Below are 20,253 nucleotides of genomic sequence, written 5' to 3'. Positions count from 1 at the left end.
TATGTGGTGAGCGATTGTGCCGCTTTCCTTTTGCCCAAATGACGCGCCATACAAGGGAAGAATCGAACGCCGCCTCTGTGGTTGCCTAGGTAGGGTGCTCAAGTTTTGCCTTGTATAGCGTGCTGGTCTGTGTCCGAGGACAGTCGTGGCGCAGCGCAGCGCCGCGCCTATTCGCAGTCTTTTCTGCTTTTGGCTGGCTCCAGACGCGACGGAGGTGAACGTCTCCACAACGCGATGGGTTCAGCCAAATGAGCTCCCTGGAATGGTGTGCTACAAGCGAGAGCAGCGCACCACAATGTTTGAGCGGGGGAGGGTGCAAAGAGCATCGTGTATGTCTCGTGGTGATGGATCAAAGGCGAGTGACGATGCATGCAGCCGGCGGGACCCCTCTCAGCTAGCGCGACTGCCTCATCGGCAGCGGATCGCCAGCTTCTTGTCACCATCGAAACCTGCCAGCACCTGGTATGCCCCTCACCGATTTCCTCGTCAGAACGCTCAGCGTACCCTTACTACAGACGCACATGGCTGCGCGCTCTCTCTGGAACGCTTCCAGAGCCGTCGACGGCCTGTCCGCGCACGGATCCGCCATGGCAGGGCTGCAAGGGCCGGAGGAACACACGTCACGTGACGGCTGGTTCCAATGACACCCCATTTCGCGTCCGCCCGCTAGAGCGTGAGGAGTAAAATCGAGTCCTGGCAGCTCGGTCACTCCCACAGCATTGTCCCGGTCCAACGCCCCAGACGCCCACTCGAAGCCATATCATGTTCCTGTCGCACCTCGGCATTCTTTTCCAGTCGTCAATCCATCCCGTCGTCGCCCTCTAAAGCTCGTGGACCTTTTGGCCCGTTGTCTCCGCACCTGCAGCGTCACCGTTGCGCTCCTACACACACCCGTGTCGCCGTCGGCTCCACGGTCATTGCGCGATAGCGGCGGCCCTGCCATTGACGTGTATTGCTCCCGTCACGTCGCAGTCGACTGCCACCTCCCTGTAGTCACTTCCTCCCGCCTCTGACCTAGTTCGCCCGGGCGCCCTTCCAAGCGCATCCGACATCGCCCAGCTCTCCAGCTCCCCCTCTCGCTCGCACACTGCTCAACTCTTGCATTCCTAGACCGCGACAGTTGCAGGGACAATGTCGCCGCGACGCTCATCGCGGGCTCGTACCACCCAGCCCCCACCCAGCGTCGCAACACACAGCAACTCGTCGTCCTCGGTCTCATCAGCGCGTACCGACCGTGCGCCCAGAGTCAACGCAAAACAGACATCGCCGCCAAAGTCATCAACCCCACACTCGCTCTCCTCGGAAGAGCCCGAAGAAGCGCCCCATGACATGCAGCCTGACCCGCCGCTGACCCGCCGACGAACACGCGAGCACGACAATGACGAGGACGAATCGGCCAAACTCGACGACGAGCTCGACGACGAGATAGCGGAAGAGGACGAGGTCACCCGATGCGTGTGCGGCTACCAAGAATACCCAGGTCCGCCGTCGGATGCTTCCAAGTCTGTGTCTGCTCTCGTGGACCCCGACGCCCAAGCCGATGAACTGGGCGGTCTCTTCATCCAGTGCGATGTCTGCAAGGTCTGGCAACACGGAGGCTGTGTAGGCATCATGGACGAAGCAGCCAGCCCAGACGAATACTTTTGCGAGGAGTGCAGGAAGGACCTCCACAAGGTCACAACCAGCCCCAAAGGGTATGTACTTGCCATCAGTCGCGCGCTTTTTGCATCTTCCTTCATACCCCACCATCCGTTTCTCCTACATCGCGCCACGCCATCTCATGCGCTGAGCATCCTTGTTCCGTCACGCTCGCTCTGTTTACGCAATGCTAACAGGACCGTTCCCATAGGCAAAAGTACTCCAGATACCTCCCCGTCTACGATCAACAGCAAGGCAAGAATCGCAAATCGTCTGTTTCCAAGGAATCAGATGGGCATCCAGGCAAAGACAAGGATCGCAACAACAGGGCAAGCGTGGATTCGTTTGGGAAGCGACGGTCCACGATGAACAGCCGAGCTGCCTACGATGAAGATGAGGTGCTACGGAAGGTGCTCGAAGAAAGCAAGCACGAGGGCGGTACGGCTTCAGAGAACGGCAATCGAAAGAAGCGTAGCCGCGACGACAGCGAAGAGTGAGTCCTGCTTGCTGCTCCATGTGCTGCTGAGGACATTTAGCTGACAAGTTTGCAACAGGACAAAGCCAGAAATCAAACGACAACGGACTGGTTCTCGCTCTCCCAGTAACTCGCCAGTGATAGAATCTGAAGACGATAGCACAAAAGCCTCCGCCCCGAAACAGAAGCCTCGTGGGGCTGCAGCTAAAAGTCAACGCGAAAAGGAACAACGTGAAAAGGAACGCGAGAATAGTCGAAACGAAGCCGCAAATCGACGAAAAGGGCGTGCAGAGCGAAGAAAGGGGGACGGTAAGTTTTCGCCAACGAGGTGACAAAGCTCCAGCTGACGATATTTCAGAAATAGAGGACCCCGAGCCCAGTCCCGCACCCGCCGTAGAAGAGCCCGCCATGCCTCCGTCAGCCACTGAGGCGACTGTTACCGACACTCCCATTGCCGAACCCAAACCTGCGCCCGCCCCACGAAGAGGTGGACGTCCACCACAGAAGGCTCGCGGTCGTCTTGGACGGAATCAATACTCTCGCGATACCATACCCGCGACCAACGGCACTTCGCCCAAGAACGACATTGCACAATCTCCTCAAGCAAATTTCGCAAACGGAGCGACCAATGGGCATGATAGCAGTGACGGGACAACTGGACACAAACCTACCAAGACGAAGAACTGGCGTCTGCAGAAGCTGTCCTGGAACGACATACGACGACCGGCTGGAGCTATGCAAAGTTACATAGCGCAGCGACAGGTTGAGATGGCCACTGGGGAGAAGCATGGGAGTCTGGCTCCGGCTGTTCAACCCACGACGAACGGCGAGCCAGCTCAAGGGGAGCAAAAAGATGAGGATACAGACCTAGCCAAGTTCAAGAACCTGAGCACGACTCAGATGATGGACTTTTTGAGTCGCGATCTTGTTCATTGGCAGCAGATGATTACCGAGCCGACGGACAAGTCGCCCAAGTAACGTGGTTGCGGCGCGTACATGTTTGATCTATCTTATGCTGGATTGTTTCTTCAAGGTCAAACTACAAACACGGCGCTCTCGGCATATCTTGCAGGAGCCCAATGGGTATAGCATCGACGGCATTGCTTTCACATCGGCGTTTTCATGGGTTGCTTTTGACACGGATACCCTCCACTTGGTTCACTCGACGCTGGGCTACCCCCCGGCGCATACTTCGACACTAAAAGTGTCGAAGGTTTCCATTTGTACTGAATGTAGGCTTTTAAGTGTAACGAAGTACGACCACGTTTGAGCAATGCTCCCGTTGTCGCATCGTAATGGATACGAAAAATTCAGATTCTCAAACACAGTGTCTACTATTTCTTCTTCATTGCTATTGAACGATCATGTTTGCGCATCCTATGCTAATCTAGTCCGAACTGCCCAGCTTGATCTCCAGTACACCCATGACTGGATTTGCCTTGAGCAATTCCAGTATCGCCGGGAAGTTGTCATCCGTCAGCACGGTATATTCGGGCCATATCTTGCCATCTCTCGTCTTGGTATCCCAGTGAATCTTGAATTCCTGGATCGTCTCTTTGGGACCGTCGGCAGCCTTGTGTTTCGCCATGACTGTCAGATTGTTGTTAGTTTGGTGCGCCGAGCACTCTGGGGTTGTAATGTGGTGTTTGACGTACATTCGGCGCAGTTGGGGCTCGAGGAGATTGTGGAAGAAATTTTTGCGTTGAGCGTTTTCAACGTCATCTTGGAGGAAGTATCGAGAAGGAGGAATTCATGGCGGTTGGAGGGTGGGAGCGTGAAAAGGAGAGGGAGAGACATGGTTGCGATCGTTGTTGCTTGGGCCTGGTGTTCCTTAGCAAAACATGTTCATAGCATACAAAGGTTACAACCTACTGCTGGTGTATAGCTAGTCGCGAATGCTATGAGTGCGTATGTGCGTTGATAGTCAGAAAACAGCTAGGGAGCTTAGCAGCCGTTATACGTCGAGAGGGCGACTGCAAGTTTCCCGAACTTGGAGGGTGTTGCATGGGGTACAATGTACGTCATCGACATCAGCTGTTGGACGCGTTGCGCGCCGTGGCTTGACAGGGGTCTGCTTGCCCCGCTTTCGACTCGACCGGGCTTTCTGGTCGTGCATCCAACGCGAATTCTGATCTTGCAGAACAGCACAGTGCGGCCACGACTCCAGAAAATGCGAATGCGCCAAGGACCATCTTCATCATTTAGGACTATGCAAGTATTCTCTCTAACCAACAATCTACATACAGCGACCTATTGCGCAAGTACTTCGTTCCTCCACGCAATCTCTGTCTACAGCCCCTTGATCTTCTCTTCAAGCGCGCGTTTGATAGCTGACATCACGTTAGCGGTTTTCTCGGATCTTAGTTTAGCCTGGAATTGACATACCATTGCAGCTCTCATTGGCATCACCGAACAACATCTTCGTGTTCTCCATGAAGAACATCGGATTCGGCACATCCGCGTATCCACTCGCCATGCCTCTCTTCATGATGACAACCTGCTTGCTCTTCCACGCATGCAGTACCGGCATACCTGCGATTGCGCTTCCGGGCTCGAGGGCGGCAGGATTAACCGTGTCGTTCGCACCGATAACGAGGGTTACGTCCGTGTCTGGGAAGTCGTCGTTGATCTCATCCATCTCAAGGACAATGTCGTATGGAACCGAGGCTTCGGCGAGAAGGACGTTGCATTGTCCGGGCATGCGACCTGCGACAGGATGGATGGCGAAGCGTACGTTTATGCCTTTTGAACGTAACATTTTCACAAAGTCAGCAAGCGCGTACTGTGCTTTGGATACAGCCATGCCGTAACCGACTACGATAATGACGCTCTCTGCGTTGACCAGAGTTTCGGCCGTCTCTTCGGATGTTGTCTTTGTTATCTCGCCCTCGATCTTGGAGCTGGACTGCACTGTGGGAGCTATGCCACCAAAGAGTACGTTGGTCAGGGACCGGTTCATGGCTACACACATGATGTAGGAGAGGATCGATCCTGATACTCCGATCAGAGCACCAACTGTTGTGAGCAGGGGGTTATCTAACATGAACCCTTCGGCCACTAATGCGAACCCCGAATAAGCGTTCAGGACGGTGATGACGACTGGCATGTCTGCTCCACCGATGGCAGCGGTGGTTGTATAGCCTTTGACAAAAGAGAGTGCTGCGTTGCCGAGGAGACACGCAGCGCCAATCAGAGGTGCCCCTGGTGCGTAGGTCAAGAAAGCACCCATTGTTGCCACATTTGCTCCAAGCAGTGTACCGTTGATGAGATGCCGACCGGGCAACGCCAAAGGTTTCGAGCTCATCTTTGCGGCTAACTTGAGGAAAGCGACAATGGACCCAGTGAACGTAACGCCACCGATGAGAACACCAAGGTAGGCAGAAACCATATGAAGGGTTGAAATATCTCCAGAATGGCCCAGGACGCTACCGATGCTTGTGAGAACGGCGGCGAGACCAACGACGGAATGGAGCGCGGCGACTGTCTGCGGCAACGAGGTAGGCGTAATCCTCCGACCAATCATCAACCCAGCGACAGTACCTACTGTAGCAAGGCCAGCGAATTGAGTGAGAACATCGGAAGAGAAGCCAACAGCGGCCAAAGACGCGAGGAATCCAGAGAGGACACCAAGTATACCTAACATGTTACCGCGTCGAGCTGTAGCTTGACTGGCCAGTCCTGATAACGAAGTCATGCAGAGCACGCTGCTAACAAGATAGCCTGCTTGGACCAGACCTGCCATGCCGGTAGAGGCTGCTGCGATGAAACCACCGCCAAAGACCGCTGCGGGGACTGCGTAAAGCCAGGTATACTCCTTGGGGTCAGTAGGGCGTCTGAACATATCCAGCATCCTTTTCGAGATCACGAACCCTCCCGATATGTTGACGAAGGCCAACAGGACCGACAATGCTCCAAGCGTCTGTGGGATAGTTTCGGGCAGGTAGCCACCGCCCATGGCATACAAACCGCCAACACCTATGATTCCGGAGATGGCATTTGTTACGCTCATAAGCGGAGAGTGCAGAGCAGGCGCAACACCCCAGACCACTCGGTATCCAATCAGACTGGCTAGGGCGAATGTAAAGGCATTAGACATGAACAGTGGGCCTGTAAATTTACCCAAAGCCAGAGCAGCAGTCATGCCAGCTGTGACGCCGGCTACTTGCCGAGACTGGGTCTGCCATGGTGTTAGCGCAACGGCATTCGCAACCTGGTCTGTAGGCGACGGTGCAGGCTTGGCTTGGACTGGCGGGGGAGCTGGACGTGGGGCTGGAGGAAGGATCTTGCCATTGTACGTGACAATAGCACCGCGAGTGACTTCGTCGGTAAGATCGACATCAAAGTACTTTTCCTTTTTGTCCTTTGGGGTCAGCGAAAGCAGGAACTTGGTGACGTTGTTTGAGTAGAGAGTTGACGACTGGGTTGGCAGGCGAGACGGAAGGTCAGTATAACCTGCGCTCGACGTTAGTACCGACTCACTCAACCATCGTGATGACTAACCAATGACCGATACACCCTTGTAATCCACCAGCTTTCCAGGTACTGTCGCTTCGCAGTTACCTCCAGCTTCTGCCGCCAGATCCACAATAACAGAGCCAGGTTTCATCGCGCTGAGCATGGCCTTGGTGATTAGCTTCGGTGCAGGCTTGCCTGGAATCAAGGCTGTAGTGATGACAATATCAACCTCTCTGCACTGCTCATAGAAGAGTTTCATCTCTGCTTCGATGAACTCCTTGGACATGACTTTAGCATAGCCGCCAGCCCCGGAACCATCTTCTGCGATGTCGACTTCGATGAATTCCGCACCCAGAGACTGGACTTGTTCACGTGCCGCGGATCGAGTGTCGAAACCACGGACAATGGCACCCATACGTCGAGCCGTTGCAATTGCACTCAGACCTGCAACGCCTGCGCCGATGACCAGAACTTTACAGGGAGGGATCTTTCCAGCAGCCGTTACTTGTCCAGTTAGAAAACGACCGAAATGATTGGAGGCTTCCAAGACTGCCTTGTAACCGGCGATGTTCGCCATGGACGACAGCGCATCGAAGACTTGTGCTCGAGAGATGCGTGGAATCATGTCCATGGCAAATGCAGTGGCATTTCGGCTTGCGATTCGCTCCACGGTCGGCTTGTTCTGCATCGGGTAGAGCATGGATATGACAGTGGCGCCCTCTCGAATAGCGTCAACCTCGCTGTCCTTTCCATCGATACTGAGGGCTCGGACTTTGAGCAAGATGTCGCTTTCAGAAAAGACGCTCCTGCGATCCACAGTATGCGCCCCAGCTTGTTCATAGGCTTCATCAGTAAAGGTGCCAGCACTGCCAGCACCGCGCTCAATTAAAATGCGAGAGAAGCCTTTCTTGAGTAGAAGCTTAACATTCTACAAAGGGAAAGATGCAAAGTAAGCTCATGTCTTAGATCTAGTCAGTACAGGAAAACGTTACCTGTGGCGTAATCGCTACGCGCCTCTCGCCAGGATAGCTTTCCTTGGGTACTCCAATCGTGAGGTTGGAGTAAGGGCCTGCGGTGAACGGCGGGGTGTTAGGTAGCTCCTCGTCGTGCGGCTCCGATGCCTGCCCGGATGCATACCGCACAACAGCCGTAACCTGCGAGACATGCTGCTGCAGGGACAGCGGGCGCGGGCGGGTAAGGTTCCGAAGGCTCGTGGTAGTTAAAGCATGCTTTGAACCATCTCCACGTCCCAGCACTGGTGTTGATTTCAACGAGGAGAGAGAAGCACACGGCTTCAAGGCAGCAAGTAAGCTTCCCCGCTGCGGGCGAAGGGCAAGCGCCCTACAGCCAGCGACGCAGTTCATGCCGTGTCGAATGAAAATAAGCAAAGGGGGGAGTCGGGCGCCCGCATCTGCCAGCGATTCTTGAGCTTCTTACAGAAAGAAGATGAGGGTTAGCAACTGGAATCAAATGCCAGAATGCAGTGTGAGTGAGCACCGCAAGTGCCCACGGGCTTGCGAGACATGGTGGTACAATAAGGGCGGTACCTCTAGGGCCGCGTTTACCTCGTCCTGTGTTCTGCCGAATTAGACACCTCCCGGTGCAGTTTCCCCGCACTCCTCCACTCTCATGCATGAACCCCAGGATTTTCCAAGCTTACCAAGTCTACGAGCCACGTCGCGATGCACTTTCTCTGACACCTGTTCCGGCGATGCACAGATGCCAAAAATTGCATGTTTGATCCATTCATCGTGATGTACTCTGCTTGGAAGGTTTCATGTCGTCTCAAAGTTGCTTTGGGGGCTGCCCGCGTGTCTGCTTGTCAGGCTAGGATGAAGGTCTCCCCGCTCGTGGCAGGCGATCACGCGCTGTGGGGCAGCTCCCAAGTATATGGTTCATTTCCCAATTTGGAGCGCTGGATATCCTAGTTTCCGTCCACTACCGCCTTGCGCTGGGGTTCGTCACAACAAAGGGTAGCCGATCCGCCGCAGTAGGTGACGCACACACTGTGTACCGTTTTTGAACAATAGAGACCTGCCAGGAAATTCTCACCTGTATACGAGCGATGGAGTATCTAGAAAAGCTGCGCCAGCATATTTTGAGTTGGGTGTCGATGTCGCGGGATCACTACGCAGAAGGCGGAAAAGAGGTACGTTCAAAAAAGCAAATATTGTTACATTACAACTACAGAGATGCTAATAGCATACTAAGGAGTGACTATGCGGCGAGCTTGCGCTCAAGGTAAAGCCAAAGAGAAACGGTTATGTACAGAAGGGAAAAAAGAGTATTACTCATGAGATCCACCAGCGTCGTCAACATCTCGAGTTTTGATGCGCCGATGCGATGCAGACATAAGTCGTTGTACTTGTTGTTAAAAGGGCAACAAGTGTTTACTCGTCGCGCTTGGCCTTGAAGTAAGACCAGCCACCCCAGTTGAAGCTGGCATTGACATCAACGTCCCAGGTGAAAGACTTCTGGCAACCCCACTGAGAAGTGCCACCGACGGAGATGTCGAGGGTAGCCTGGGCAGGGGTAAACTTATTGGTGAAGAGACGGCAGTGAGTACCGAAACCCCTGCCAGCCTTCTCGAGGTAAGCAGCCTGGAACTGAACGCAGCCACCCTTGTTCATGCCGAACATGGAAAGGAACATGCCAATGATGCCAGCCTTGCGGTTGAGTTCGTTCTGCTTCTGGGCATAGGCGGCGCAGAGGGAAGGATCGAAAGGACCGGGGAAAGTAGTCTGGCCCATGCAGTATGGCTGCTGGTTGTGGAGCTTCTTGCCGCAAGACTGGGGCTTGCTGCAAGAAGGAGGAGTAGGAGGGCTGTAGGTCTTCTTGTTGTAACCGTTGGAGCCGACAATGACAACCTCGAATCCATCCTGGCTCTGGCCGACATTAGTAGCAGCCTCCTTCTTGACATCCTGTCCCCAGAGAGTGCACTTGAAGCGGGTGACGGAGTCGGGCTTGTCGCAAGAGCACTGGCGCGGGTTCCACTTGGGGTCACGCTCGATGTAAAGGTCGAAACCAGTGCAGGTGGAGGTGGAATCACACTTGGCGGCGCAGGCAGCAGTGTCGTAGCTGGTAAGCTCGTAGTATCCGAGGTACCCGCTGCCCTCGACGGAGGCGCTGAGGTCTACGAAAGAAGACGCATAACCGGCAGGAGTAATAGCGGAGGTGGCCAGCTTGTGGTAAACCGCGTTGTTCTTGAAAGCATCGGCAGTGTCGGGGGTGGTCAGTGGGCCGTAGGCGTTGGGCTGGGCAGCACATGGGTCATCAGGGTTGATGAAACCGCAGTAAGTGCCGACCTCGATCTGGGTAGCGCAGGCAGGGTCTGCCGTGAAAGCGTAGGTGTTGACCCAGTCAACCGGGGTGCACGAAGATGGTGCAAGGTTGGTAGAAGAAGGGTTGGCGGCAGGTGCAGCGGTGGTAGCAGGAGTAGTAGGAACAGGGGTAGGGGCGGGCTGGTTCTGAACCTGGGGTTGGTTCCAGTTCCACCAGAAGGTAGGGTCACGAGCCTCAAGCTGGGCTCCAGTGCTCCTCTTTGCTTGCTTGGCCGTGGCAACGCCAGTGGCAGCAGCAGCGGCAGTGTTCTGAGCTTGAGCCTGGTTGTAGGCACTCTCAGCAGTGACACCCGCCTTGGGACCCTGAGGAACATTATTGGGCAAGGCATTGAACTGGTTGACATCGAAAGCCTGGGGCGCAGGAGATGCGGCTACGAGGGCAGCAGCCCCAAGGAAGAGAGAGTAACGCATAGTGAACGATTGAAGGGTAAAGTAGCGAAGGTAGTGTAGTAGTGAGAGTAGTAGTAGTGAAAGACCGGTGCTGATGAGCTGATGATGAATGATTGATCAGTGTACCCATGGCTCTTATAGACATCAACTCTCACGTACTCATGTGGTCTTTGCGTCGGTGATAGTACTGATTTGACATCTATGTCACGAGTGGAGACGAAAACAGGCGTCAAAATGGCCAGTAAGTTCGACCTGTCTTCCTGAAAGAGTTGGCGGCTGTACCTGGAAACAATAGTTCACCAAACTTTAGCCTAGCTCCGGATGAAATGTCGTGGCCGCCAACGTCGGGAACGTGCAGAGCAGATGCAGGTACCAGGACTACAACCAATGAGAGGCCATTGACCATGATCCCAGTCCAAATCGGGACAAGTTTATCAGAAGTCATGAAACTTTTTCTTATCTTAAAGCAGAGACATTGATGGCGCAACTGGGTGATTCTCTCGAATCGTCATCATGTGAAAAAATCCATGACGATGCTCTATTGTAGATGGATGGACGGACATAATGCCGCTGCTCCAAGTATCGGCAATCCGAGGCTTTGCGGCATCGTCAAAGCGGGTCTGCAACCGAAAGCTTAGATTTATTTTTGATCAATCGAAGAGGTTCTAAAGCCCCACGTATCCTGTTAGCTTAGGGTCCGCGGTTTACTATGTCAATAGTCACCTTCAAAGAAGCCGGTTTGCGCTCGCAGAGGGACCGATCAGCCCATCAGGGGTACATTATTTGCGCGAACGTTTGAGTAGTGTTGAAGCTCCAGTGCTGCTTAGCCCGATTGGTTGTCTATTGCTGTGTCCACGCCCATTAAGGAACATTCCATAATGAGGTCAGAGAAAGACGCGCGAACTGAGTTGCCTGCGACAAAATTGTCGCCGTACTATAAACCGAACTGTAGTGATGTAAACCCCAGATCTTCAGCTAAGCTTTGGTACCTGCATCGCATATGGTTGATTTGCACATGGATGCTACATGGCGATTAATGACGCGAGCATTCGGTGGCTCCTCAAGTGGAGTCTTGTGGTCCCGATTACCACACCACCCGGTGTCTGTGGATACGCGACGAACACGTGCGGCCACGCGACAGCAAAGTGAGTTTCTTCGGCCAGGGGCTAGATAGGCAGGCTAGCGTGTGGCGTTTCCTGAAGTTGTGACGATTTGGGTGCTCGCGTAAAGATGCTATCGATGGCCGTCGCAGAGATGATGCAGGGAGAGACTGCGTACCATGGGTCCATCAGGGGCCCGAACCTCCTTGACTGGTGCCCGGCAGATCTCGCGCACTCGCATGCAGGCCGGTCTACGCGCGATACATCCCGTTTTCGTGGCCAGTGTGGATAAGTGACGATGTACGGCGAACTTGCTCATCCGGGGCTCTGTCTGTCATTGCAGGCTGTGGCACGCTGGAGCATATCCAAAGCGACGGAAGGCGTTGATCCACACCGCAGCACTGTCGAAAGTCGCTAGTCGGAACTTTCCATAAACTCTCGTAAAGATGGAGAGTCGACGCGCATTGGCAGAATTATGGGTGGTCAGGCATAACTGTTGCTAATCCTGAAGTGTCAGATCCAGGAGGCGAAGAAACTTTGGTGCGGAAAACGCTCCGGAACCTGCGGAGTGGAGACCAAACGGCTCGGTCGATCTCGCTAGCGCCAGGGTTTGAGCCGCATTGCTCAGCCTTCATCATTGCCCTCACCTGCCACCATTACTGAGCGTCACCAGCGGCTTTCCTCCGTCACTACTGCGGACTAAGACCACTCGCATGTTACAGATGTATTGCCAATGTTTACCCCCCTCATCGCTCCTCACCGTCACCCTCCGCCTGACGTCAGTCCACCTGCCAACCCCCTTGGCTTCCGTCTTTGTCACAATTCCAGATGTGCCGCTGAGTCCATCGATTAAACCATAGGGTACCGTACACTTGCTCGCTATCGTTTTCGTGTAGTTTCCGCGACTCATGTGTCGGAGCCTGTATGCGCTTGGTGGCTTAAAATCCAGATCTTTGGAGAGTCCGAGGCCGGACGCCATCCCACAACGAGCCAATCGCCCTTGAGATGGTGAATACGAAACACGCATAACTCCGAGAGCAGAAGCCACCTGAGCCACTCCAAGCCACCTCGGTCAGGAGTTACCTCCGAAGTCCGACTAGCGACAGTCGATGCATCGATCCAAAGACTCGTTCAAAGTGAACAAGCAACAGCAACCACCGCTCATCGGCGAATCCAGGGAGAACATGCATCGAAGATGCTCGCCTCGTTCTGGCTATACGAACCCATGAAACACAGTAACCTGTTCATCTGCAAAGTACGTACGTCTCTAGTCCTAGGTCAAGGAAGCAGAAAAGAGTGTACATCTCCACATTGGGATCGATGTCAACTCCGACACGAAAATAGAGTAAAAGCATTTAGGTGTATTGATTCAATCCACCCCCTGGACACCATACAGCATCCTCTATCTCATGTCTTGGAACGCCTTACCCAGATTCTCACTTTCGCATATCTTTTTTGAGGAATCTGGGAGAACCACTTAGCTCCGCCGATGGTCTGGGTCCTTAGTACCTTGTTGTTATGTCTTCAAAAAATATAATTACGTAATTGGAAGGGGGGAAGACGTATGCACTGGATCCCATACCTAACCAGCTTTACAACACAACCATGTTGACAGGCGTTGCAACTTCGTATACCGAATTAACCGGAGGCGAAGTCTTGACAACAAGCCGAGCTATGAGGCGAGGCGAACGTACGATGGATCGATTAATGTACATTCATTTGAGAGGAGATTGAAGAAAACCGGAGCGAGCGGTGGTCCCTCTACTCTACTTGCATACATGCTTCCTTCCGATACCGCAAGTTCAGGTCACGTTGTGGCAGGTGGTCTCGGGTAAACCCTGCATATTGATCGGAAAGGACGAACATGGATTTACCAGATCGTATATTATCCAATTACGCGCCCCGTTTGCCGAATATACATATTGCGGGTTAAATTACGGCATACTAGTCGAGACCATGTTCTGTAAGCACAATACCCCAGAATCTCGGGACCTGGGAATGGCTACACTATCCGGTCTTGTCGGTCTTGTCGCCAGTCATGCATTGTCTGATTCTCGATTGCACCCAGGTCGCGGCAAGGCAATCTCGACGTTGTCGATGACTATTTTAAGCGCGTTACACGGCACCGGAGCCTTGCTATGCAGGTCCAGAGCCTCTCTAGAGACAACACGTTAATCTATATCTTACCTAAGCTTTTCGTATACTCACTATAATGCTTTTCTGTTGTCTTGAATCCTTACGATACGTTACCAACGCAGAGCCAGCACCACTGAAGACTTTCTACTGCAATCCAGGTCCCGAGCAGCGTAACGTGCTCAGCTACCACATCTTCGGCCTCTCTTGGTCGTGGTTTCATATTTGCCATACTGTCGAAATCATCTCTTGAGCGAAACCAATCTAATCATTATCCCGAGAACTCTAGGCCAGTGTTTAGATACCGTGGTTCTTATTACCGAAGAACGTCTTTTGAGACTAAATTTGGAAGCTGAGCTAGCTGCATCAAGACTGCTATACCCCCAAATCACCATTTCAATCATCATGCAATGTATTCGAGGCGGCATGTTGAGGTTCTGGGCGGTGTATGAGTCTACAGCCGCGAGATCCCATGCGAGCATCGTTATTCAGGAAGTATAAAAACACTCCTCTCCCCATCTTGCTCAGTGCCATTAGATATCAGCAGCCTCCGCTATCAACATCCCCTTCAACACCTCATCACTCTCAACTGTCTTTGTCCCAGCAATAGCAAACATGCACGCCAAAATCGCCCTTCTCCTTCCGGTCCTCGCTTTGGCCAACCCTGTTCCTCAGACCACTGCTGGTGATGCTCCTTCTCCAGAACAGATCACGATCGTTGACACGACGTACTCCGGTAACGGCTGCCCTCAGGGTTCCGTCTCTACCAGTACCTCGACCGATAAAACTGTACGTACTACCTCAATACATACCATGTGGGCTTATGGGGACGATGAAATCCCGCTTCATCATTCCAGATACATCAATACCTTGCAGTAAACTTTCCGCAATGATGGGGGATCTGTTTGGTAAGGGAGTGAGCTGACATTACCAGGTCGTAACCTATGGATTCGACGCATTCCAGACATACATCGGTCCTGGTACCACGCCAGCAGGCAAGTCCAAGATCCTGTATCCAGGGCAAAAGGCGATCCTAACAGCACTCCAACAGACCGTAGCAAGAACTGCCAACTTCACCTCAACCTGAAGTATCCAGGAGGTTTCCAGTACGCCGTTGTAGACGCCACCTACCACGGCTGGGCACGTCTTGACGAAGGTGTGACCGGAACCTTCATCACTACCTACTACTTCTCGCAAGATGCCGGCAAAACACAAACCACGCGCATGTCAGCCGTCGGTGGCGGCGAGCTCCTCAATGGCCAAGTCTACACCAAGCAGGACAGTGTCGAGACGACGGCAACCATCTGGTCGCCCTGTGGCCAGAACGGCATTCTCAACATCAACAACAGAATTGCGCTTACGAACAAGAAGGCTGATCAGGCAGGCGAGATGAGTAACGATGATGCTACTGTTGCTTTTACGCAGCAGCTTCATGTTGCTTGGAGGAAGTGCACGCCTGGCTCTGGGTCGGGCTCTGGTGGTGCTGATACTATTGGAATCAACAACCCAAGCTCGGAGACCACCTTTCGCCAGTAAATAGTTCAAATGGCCGTCGAGTGACATGGTGATTGGTTTGAGCATGTAAATAGTCAGTTTCGTTGTTCCTGTTTAGTCACGAATGTTGAAATCTGTTCCTTTGCATATATGTTTGTTCAATAGCATTAGTGGTTGATTTCTCGAATGCTGCTCTACCTCGCAAAAATCCGGAGAGGAAAGTAGGCAGGCTGTTCATCACATCGCCTATAAGAAGGTCAATGAAACTAGAAATACAAAAGTAAACATGCCATGCATCAAAAGAGAAACCCGTAACCATGTATCCCTTATGTCGGGCCAGCAAAGGCATATAGCCCACGTGTAATTAAGCCCAAACCTCGCAACAGCCTTGTCCAGCTTGTTCTATAGCGTGTACTTCTCGTTCACAGCCAAAATGCTCGTTTCGCCTGAGATGATGAAATCGACCAAATCGTATGCGCTGATCGTACAAGATGCTAACTATCCCTGCGATCTGCGTCGGTCCTGGATAGATCGCAAAACATCAAACCAACCACCATCATCGATATCACCGTCCCCTGTGTTTGGTAACAAGAGATGATCAGGAAACTGAAGAAAATCAATAAGTTGCCACTAGATACTTACCATTGTATGCAGCCATATTTGACGAAGATCCACCCCCATTGACAATGATGGGATTGCTGTCGACAATGTGCACAGCCAGACCATTGCCTGCAGATGTCACTGGCGGATCTGCAGCGGAGTTGCGGATGCGGATGAGGGTGATGCGTATCCGATAGGTACCAGCCTGGCGAATGATGAGCTCAGGGAAGCGCATATACCCTACACCATGGGGGTCGGCCATCTCCATGGAGGCAATCGATCCATCCGCTTCGTCGTCGCTGAATGGGTGAATGGAGTCAAAGACTCGCCCGGTGAGTGCTGCGTTGAGAGCGTTCGGATCCACCGACGCCGGAGTGTTTGTATCCGGGACCAGAGCGGCGACTGCGACAAGATTTGTCGAGTCTGCAACAGCATCATCAGTATCTGCGTTGGTAGTTCGCAATCGCACGACGATCGATCCGGGCATTATCTGACCAACTCGTGCAGTCCGTGGCGGCTGCACAACGATATCCATAGCGTACCGAATGTCCTCCGGTGACGGAGAATGTTGACCTGATCTTGATCTTCCTGACGTACGAGAGTTTCCAGATTGATGCCTTGAGCGGACAGATCTGCTTCCTAGGGCCCTTGGCCTTGCGACGTCAGCCATTGAGGACGTGGCGTTGGTTGACTGGTGATCTGTATCTCCGTTGAGTAGTTCTGCGATACGAGCCGAGCGTCTGAGTAATGTGTGACTGCGACCCCTGTGTGTGATGGTGTGTCGTGAAGGGGATCTAGTTTGGGAGGTTGACGGCGGAGTTGATGTATCTCTCCTAGAAGACGCGCCCCGGTTGGGATTTTGATCTCTTCCTCTTCCACGTCGGGGGCCTCTTCGCATCTGATAATGGCTGAACCTGTTTTTCTTAGCATGTTTTCACGGAGTGACTTGACTCGGGCAAATAACAACCCGGCTGGTAGGGCCTTGAGAGTGCACTCGGGCTGTTGGGATGGGAGAAGCTGGCAAAGCAAGAGAAGCAAACAAAGTATGAATGAACTGAAGACAAAAGAAAGACTGGGAAGAGACTCAGATGTAAGCCGAAGCCTTGGAACAGGATCGTGCCATGTTGGATAATGAAGATATAGGAAATGAAGTCAAGCCACGAGTCAGACTCGTCATCTAAACTCGCTTGGTGCCCATGGGGCCGCCCCTCCATCAGGACGACGAAGGCTCATTCTGTGCAGTTGAACCCAATACTAGAACCCTTTAATCTCACAGCCGTCTAGTGAAGAACGAGAGCGCAGCAGCGAGCAATATCTCAAAGGATATAGGCAGAGGTGAGGTTTGGAAGTCCCTCACCAGTCCGCTTGGGCCCCCAGTGCCACCCCACATGTCGGCGGGATTCCCGGTGGAAGGGCCGCCTTTTGCGCCTGCAATAGGCGCCGTTCATGCAGCCCCTCGGCTACAGAGCGAGCGATGGTACATGCATCGAAAATGAGAAGGGATGTGTAGAGGCAGATGGCGGGTGGCAACAGAAAGAAACGACAGCGCGGAGTGTGTGTGGTAGAGATGCAGCACATGGTGTTGCAGGGAAATTGACGAATGTGATGCGTCACAGGAACCCGGCAGGCCATGTGGGGGACAGGGATACTGAATAATGACGGGATGAACGCGTAACCAAGCGAGATGAACTGCTCACCTTCTGGCTTGTCACACCTGCCCGCCTGTTCCTCGAGCGTGTGCAGGATACTGTTCTGCCCTTTGCCTCTGGCGTTGTACGATCCGCGGCGACTTTTCGCCGTGATCGTGGTATCTGATGCGGTTTGACAATGGCAATGCCAAGCCTGAATGTGTCCTATCGCAATATTGCCATGGGCTGGGAAGGAGCTTCTTCGGGGCCTCTGGCAGGCGCCGGCTTTGTCAGAGGTCTGTGACGCTCTATGCTGCTGTTGTATATCAGCCATGCTTTGCCCGCACCATCGAATGTGCCTCTTCCCATCCACCATCCATCTCTGCCCGCATTGACGGCAGAACCGCCAACGGAGCGTCATCTTCCAGCAATGACCCTCTGCAACAAACCGAGCTTATCCGACGTACCTTTTCTTGGCTGCCGTACCCGATGTCGACGGATATACAATGCACACGTACGGAAGCCGGCCCAGATGCGGTTCAGGGACGTTGTGGACCGTCGGTGATGGGAGAGATGAAGAATGTTTCACTTGACGAAGGAGTCCTGAGCCAATGCCTTTGGGTTTCGAGCGGCAGTTTGCTTCCTATGACCAACTGGCCAGCTCGGAGACGCTGAGTACGTCGTCTTATACAGAGCCATCAAGCTACAAGCATCTAAACGACTCTTACCTGTTGCAGTGGGCTGCATTTAATGGCTTGCCGCCCCCCGCTATTGGCCTGAGCTGAGCCTCCCCATTTTCGAAAGCGCGTCCGCCTGCTTCCATCTCTTCTGGCATAGTAAACCCAGCCATGCCTGTGCTTGTTGCGCATCGGCCTAGCGCTGCCGCCATTAACATGCCCCCCCATGGAGCTCGAAAGTCGGTCTTCTTGAGGAGCATCTTTAGTCAGTAGCGTCCGCTCGCCTTACCACTACCGGTATCTAGCATTGCAAGATTGCCGATTCAAGGCACAACCACTGACCCGACATGATGGTATAGCTGCGTGGCCTGCGCGAAACCACCAATTACCGAGCCGTCGCCCTGGAATAAGCCTTTGTGACACGCACGGCTGCACCTTGCGCTATCGCCTTCAATCTCACAAAAGGAATGTTATTTACATCAGCACTCCGCAGCAACATCTTTCCAGGGCACCGTTCCGCCCTGGGGGTAGCCACTTTACCCTTCACCATGGACAATCATATGCACCTAACCCCCAACCGGTGCAAAAGACTTTGACTTCATTCTCCATCCCTTCACTTGCGTCCTCCGAACTTCTCCGCAAGCCAATCCATGCCGAGACGGCATTACTAGAAGCGGATCCTACTGTTACATGCGGCTACGTACAGATCTTATACAGCATGTTGGACATCTGTCAGCTCCATCGCAAGCTATTTGGCTAGCTTGACCGGAGCTGTGTAACACGCCTTTATCCTCGATTCTGCCGTCTTCCCGGTCTGACTTCCGAACGTTGTTACACACGCTGGTCCGGCAAGATTTTAAGAGAAATTTGCCGCATCCTCACCATGTTCGACAACCTGCACAGGGTCCATATTCGCGCATTCCTCTCATGTTGTCAACATTTCTTTGAGATATCTTTCTAGATCCTGCTCACCTGTATAGCGTCGACATTCTTGATAAAGGAAAGTTGCGGAAGCCATGGAAGAGATTATGATCCCAGGTCGGGCGTCTGGCTCATGTCTTGAGGCTTCCCACGCTCATCGAGTCGCTTGACAGGGGGCCCACGTCGCGTACTTCGTCCCGCTTTTCCATTGCCGAATCCGATCTGGCAACATGGGAAAAGGCTTGGAAGTGACGATCAGCAAGGATATCCCTAGCTCACTGGGGCCTGCCGTCTGCCAGAGAGCCGATGTGTCGAATCTTGGGGCTGAAAGATCGAGATGCTTTTGCGGAAGCAATTCACAGCTGCCGATGCCAAACGATTGGGTACTCATGCCTGTCACGAGATCTACTGATCCAGCGACGCGGAGCCATCGTCTTCACCGCTGGATTCGCAACCTCGCCGATGTTCCCTTCATGTCCCACTTACACCTATCCTCTTCAGATGCCTGCGCTCTTTTCATCCATTCGCTTTTCGAAGTTTCAGGTCTAAGACAGCCACGCAGCGATTGCTTCTCGATACTTCGATCGCGGTTGCCGGGCCACAAATCAGACTCGGATGGATGGTTCAATCCTTGTTCCACCAGACCCCCCGGTCGCTGAGTACTCGCTCAGCGGTAGTACATGTTCCTACCAACCCGGACAAGACAACCTTGAAACATATTATCAAACAGACTCTCCGATATTCCCAGTCTCAGCGCCAGACTAGATAAGCTAGAACCACCCAGTCTAACCATCGCGTATTACATATTCTGTTCATGAGAAGGATACGCGAGGCCCGCGTCGGGATGATCGTCTCAGATGACTATCAGAATACTCGATTTCATATGCGTCAGATCTGCTTTCGTATCCAAGCATGTGTTGGACCACACTGCTGGAAGCGCCCAACGCCACTTCAGGGATGACTGGGTCTGCCCATGTGACGCATCCCCAAAACGGCGTGGAGGGCGGAAATTTATCGCTGGTAAGACGTTGTGCAAACCATTCCTCTTCCAAACAAGCCGCAGTCCTTCTCTCATGGGAGAGGCCTTTATATTTGAGATCAAGTAAATCCACGCGATCTGCAGCGGGGTCAATTTCTGCTACCAGGTTTTGCTATGGGCAATAGTTAATATATGTCTGAGCCATGTATAGACAGTAGTCAGCCCTACTTTGTACAAGAGTCATGGCTGCAGCGGGCAGGTTCGGTTGCATTTTCTAAGCCGCAGGTTCTCCTTTTATCCACCAAGTAAGTTTAACGCGTGGGGAAACGGCATTAAAGCCCCACGATACACGCCACACAAGTGACACGCGTCACCTATAGCTGCCTCGTTCCTCTACGATCAGTTTTACCCTCTAAGAACTT

At 53.1% G+C, this 20,253-nt stretch overlaps 5 protein-coding genes across 5 annotated transcripts; 2 read left to right on the top strand and 3 right to left on the bottom strand.

Annotated features, from left to right (window-relative positions):
- Positions 1-452: 452 nt before the first annotated feature.
- Positions 453-3,091, top strand: ACET3X_007339 (uncharacterized protein; the record flags this gene model as incomplete). The annotated part of the gene is made up of 4 exons (XM_069453474.1): positions 453-1,694; positions 1,850-2,131; positions 2,193-2,422; positions 2,472-3,091. Exons 1-4 carry the CDS (start codon positions 1,132-1,134, stop codon positions 3,089-3,091), a joined length of 1,695 nt encoding a protein of 564 aa, XP_069304502.1. The 5' UTR covers positions 453-1,131.
- Positions 3,092-3,500: 409 nt separating this feature from the next.
- ACET3X_007338 (uncharacterized protein) lies at positions 3,501-7,268 on the bottom strand (the record flags this gene model as incomplete). Its single annotated transcript, XM_069453473.1, has 5 exons — positions 3,501-3,703; positions 3,769-3,934; positions 3,986-4,011; positions 4,499-6,565; positions 6,614-7,268. 5 exons carry the CDS (start codon positions 7,266-7,268, stop codon positions 3,501-3,503), a joined length of 3,117 nt encoding a protein of 1,038 aa, XP_069304501.1.
- A 1,273-nt stretch (positions 7,269-8,541) lies between these two features.
- Positions 8,542-10,391, bottom strand: ACET3X_007337 (uncharacterized protein). The gene has a single exon (XM_069453472.1). The coding sequence runs from the start codon at positions 10,318-10,320 to the stop codon at positions 8,959-8,961; it is 1,362 nt and encodes a 453-aa protein (XP_069304500.1). The 5' UTR covers positions 10,321-10,391; the 3' UTR covers positions 8,542-8,958.
- A 3,756-nt stretch (positions 10,392-14,147) lies between these two features.
- ACET3X_007336 (uncharacterized protein) lies at positions 14,148-15,068 on the top strand (the record flags this gene model as incomplete). Its single annotated transcript, XM_069453471.1, has 3 exons — positions 14,148-14,321; positions 14,467-14,527; positions 14,584-15,068. The coding sequence occupies 3 exons, from the start codon at positions 14,148-14,150 to the stop codon at positions 15,066-15,068; spliced, it is 720 nt and encodes a 239-aa protein (XP_069304499.1).
- Positions 15,069-15,524: 456 nt separating this feature from the next.
- ACET3X_007335 (uncharacterized protein) lies at positions 15,525-16,161 on the bottom strand (the record flags this gene model as incomplete). The annotated part of the gene is made up of 2 exons (XM_069453470.1): positions 15,525-15,601; positions 15,669-16,161. 2 exons carry the CDS (start codon positions 16,159-16,161, stop codon positions 15,525-15,527), a joined length of 570 nt encoding a protein of 189 aa, XP_069304498.1.
- Positions 16,162-20,253: the final 4,092 nt, after the last annotated feature.

Source organism: Alternaria dauci, chromosome 7 (assembly GCF_042100115.1).
Source record: "Alternaria dauci strain A2016 chromosome 7, whole genome shotgun sequence".
Taxonomy (NCBI): domain Eukaryota; kingdom Fungi; phylum Ascomycota; class Dothideomycetes; order Pleosporales; family Pleosporaceae; genus Alternaria; species Alternaria dauci.
Note: the sequence above shows the minus strand (reverse complement) of the source record. Positions and strands in the feature narration are given on the sequence as shown.

Excerpts from the sequence above, each read along its gene's own strand:
- ACET3X_007337 (XM_069453472.1), bottom strand. The coding sequence starts at position 10,320 with ATGCGTTACTCTCTCTTCCTTGGGGCTGCTGCCCTCGTAGCCGCATCT.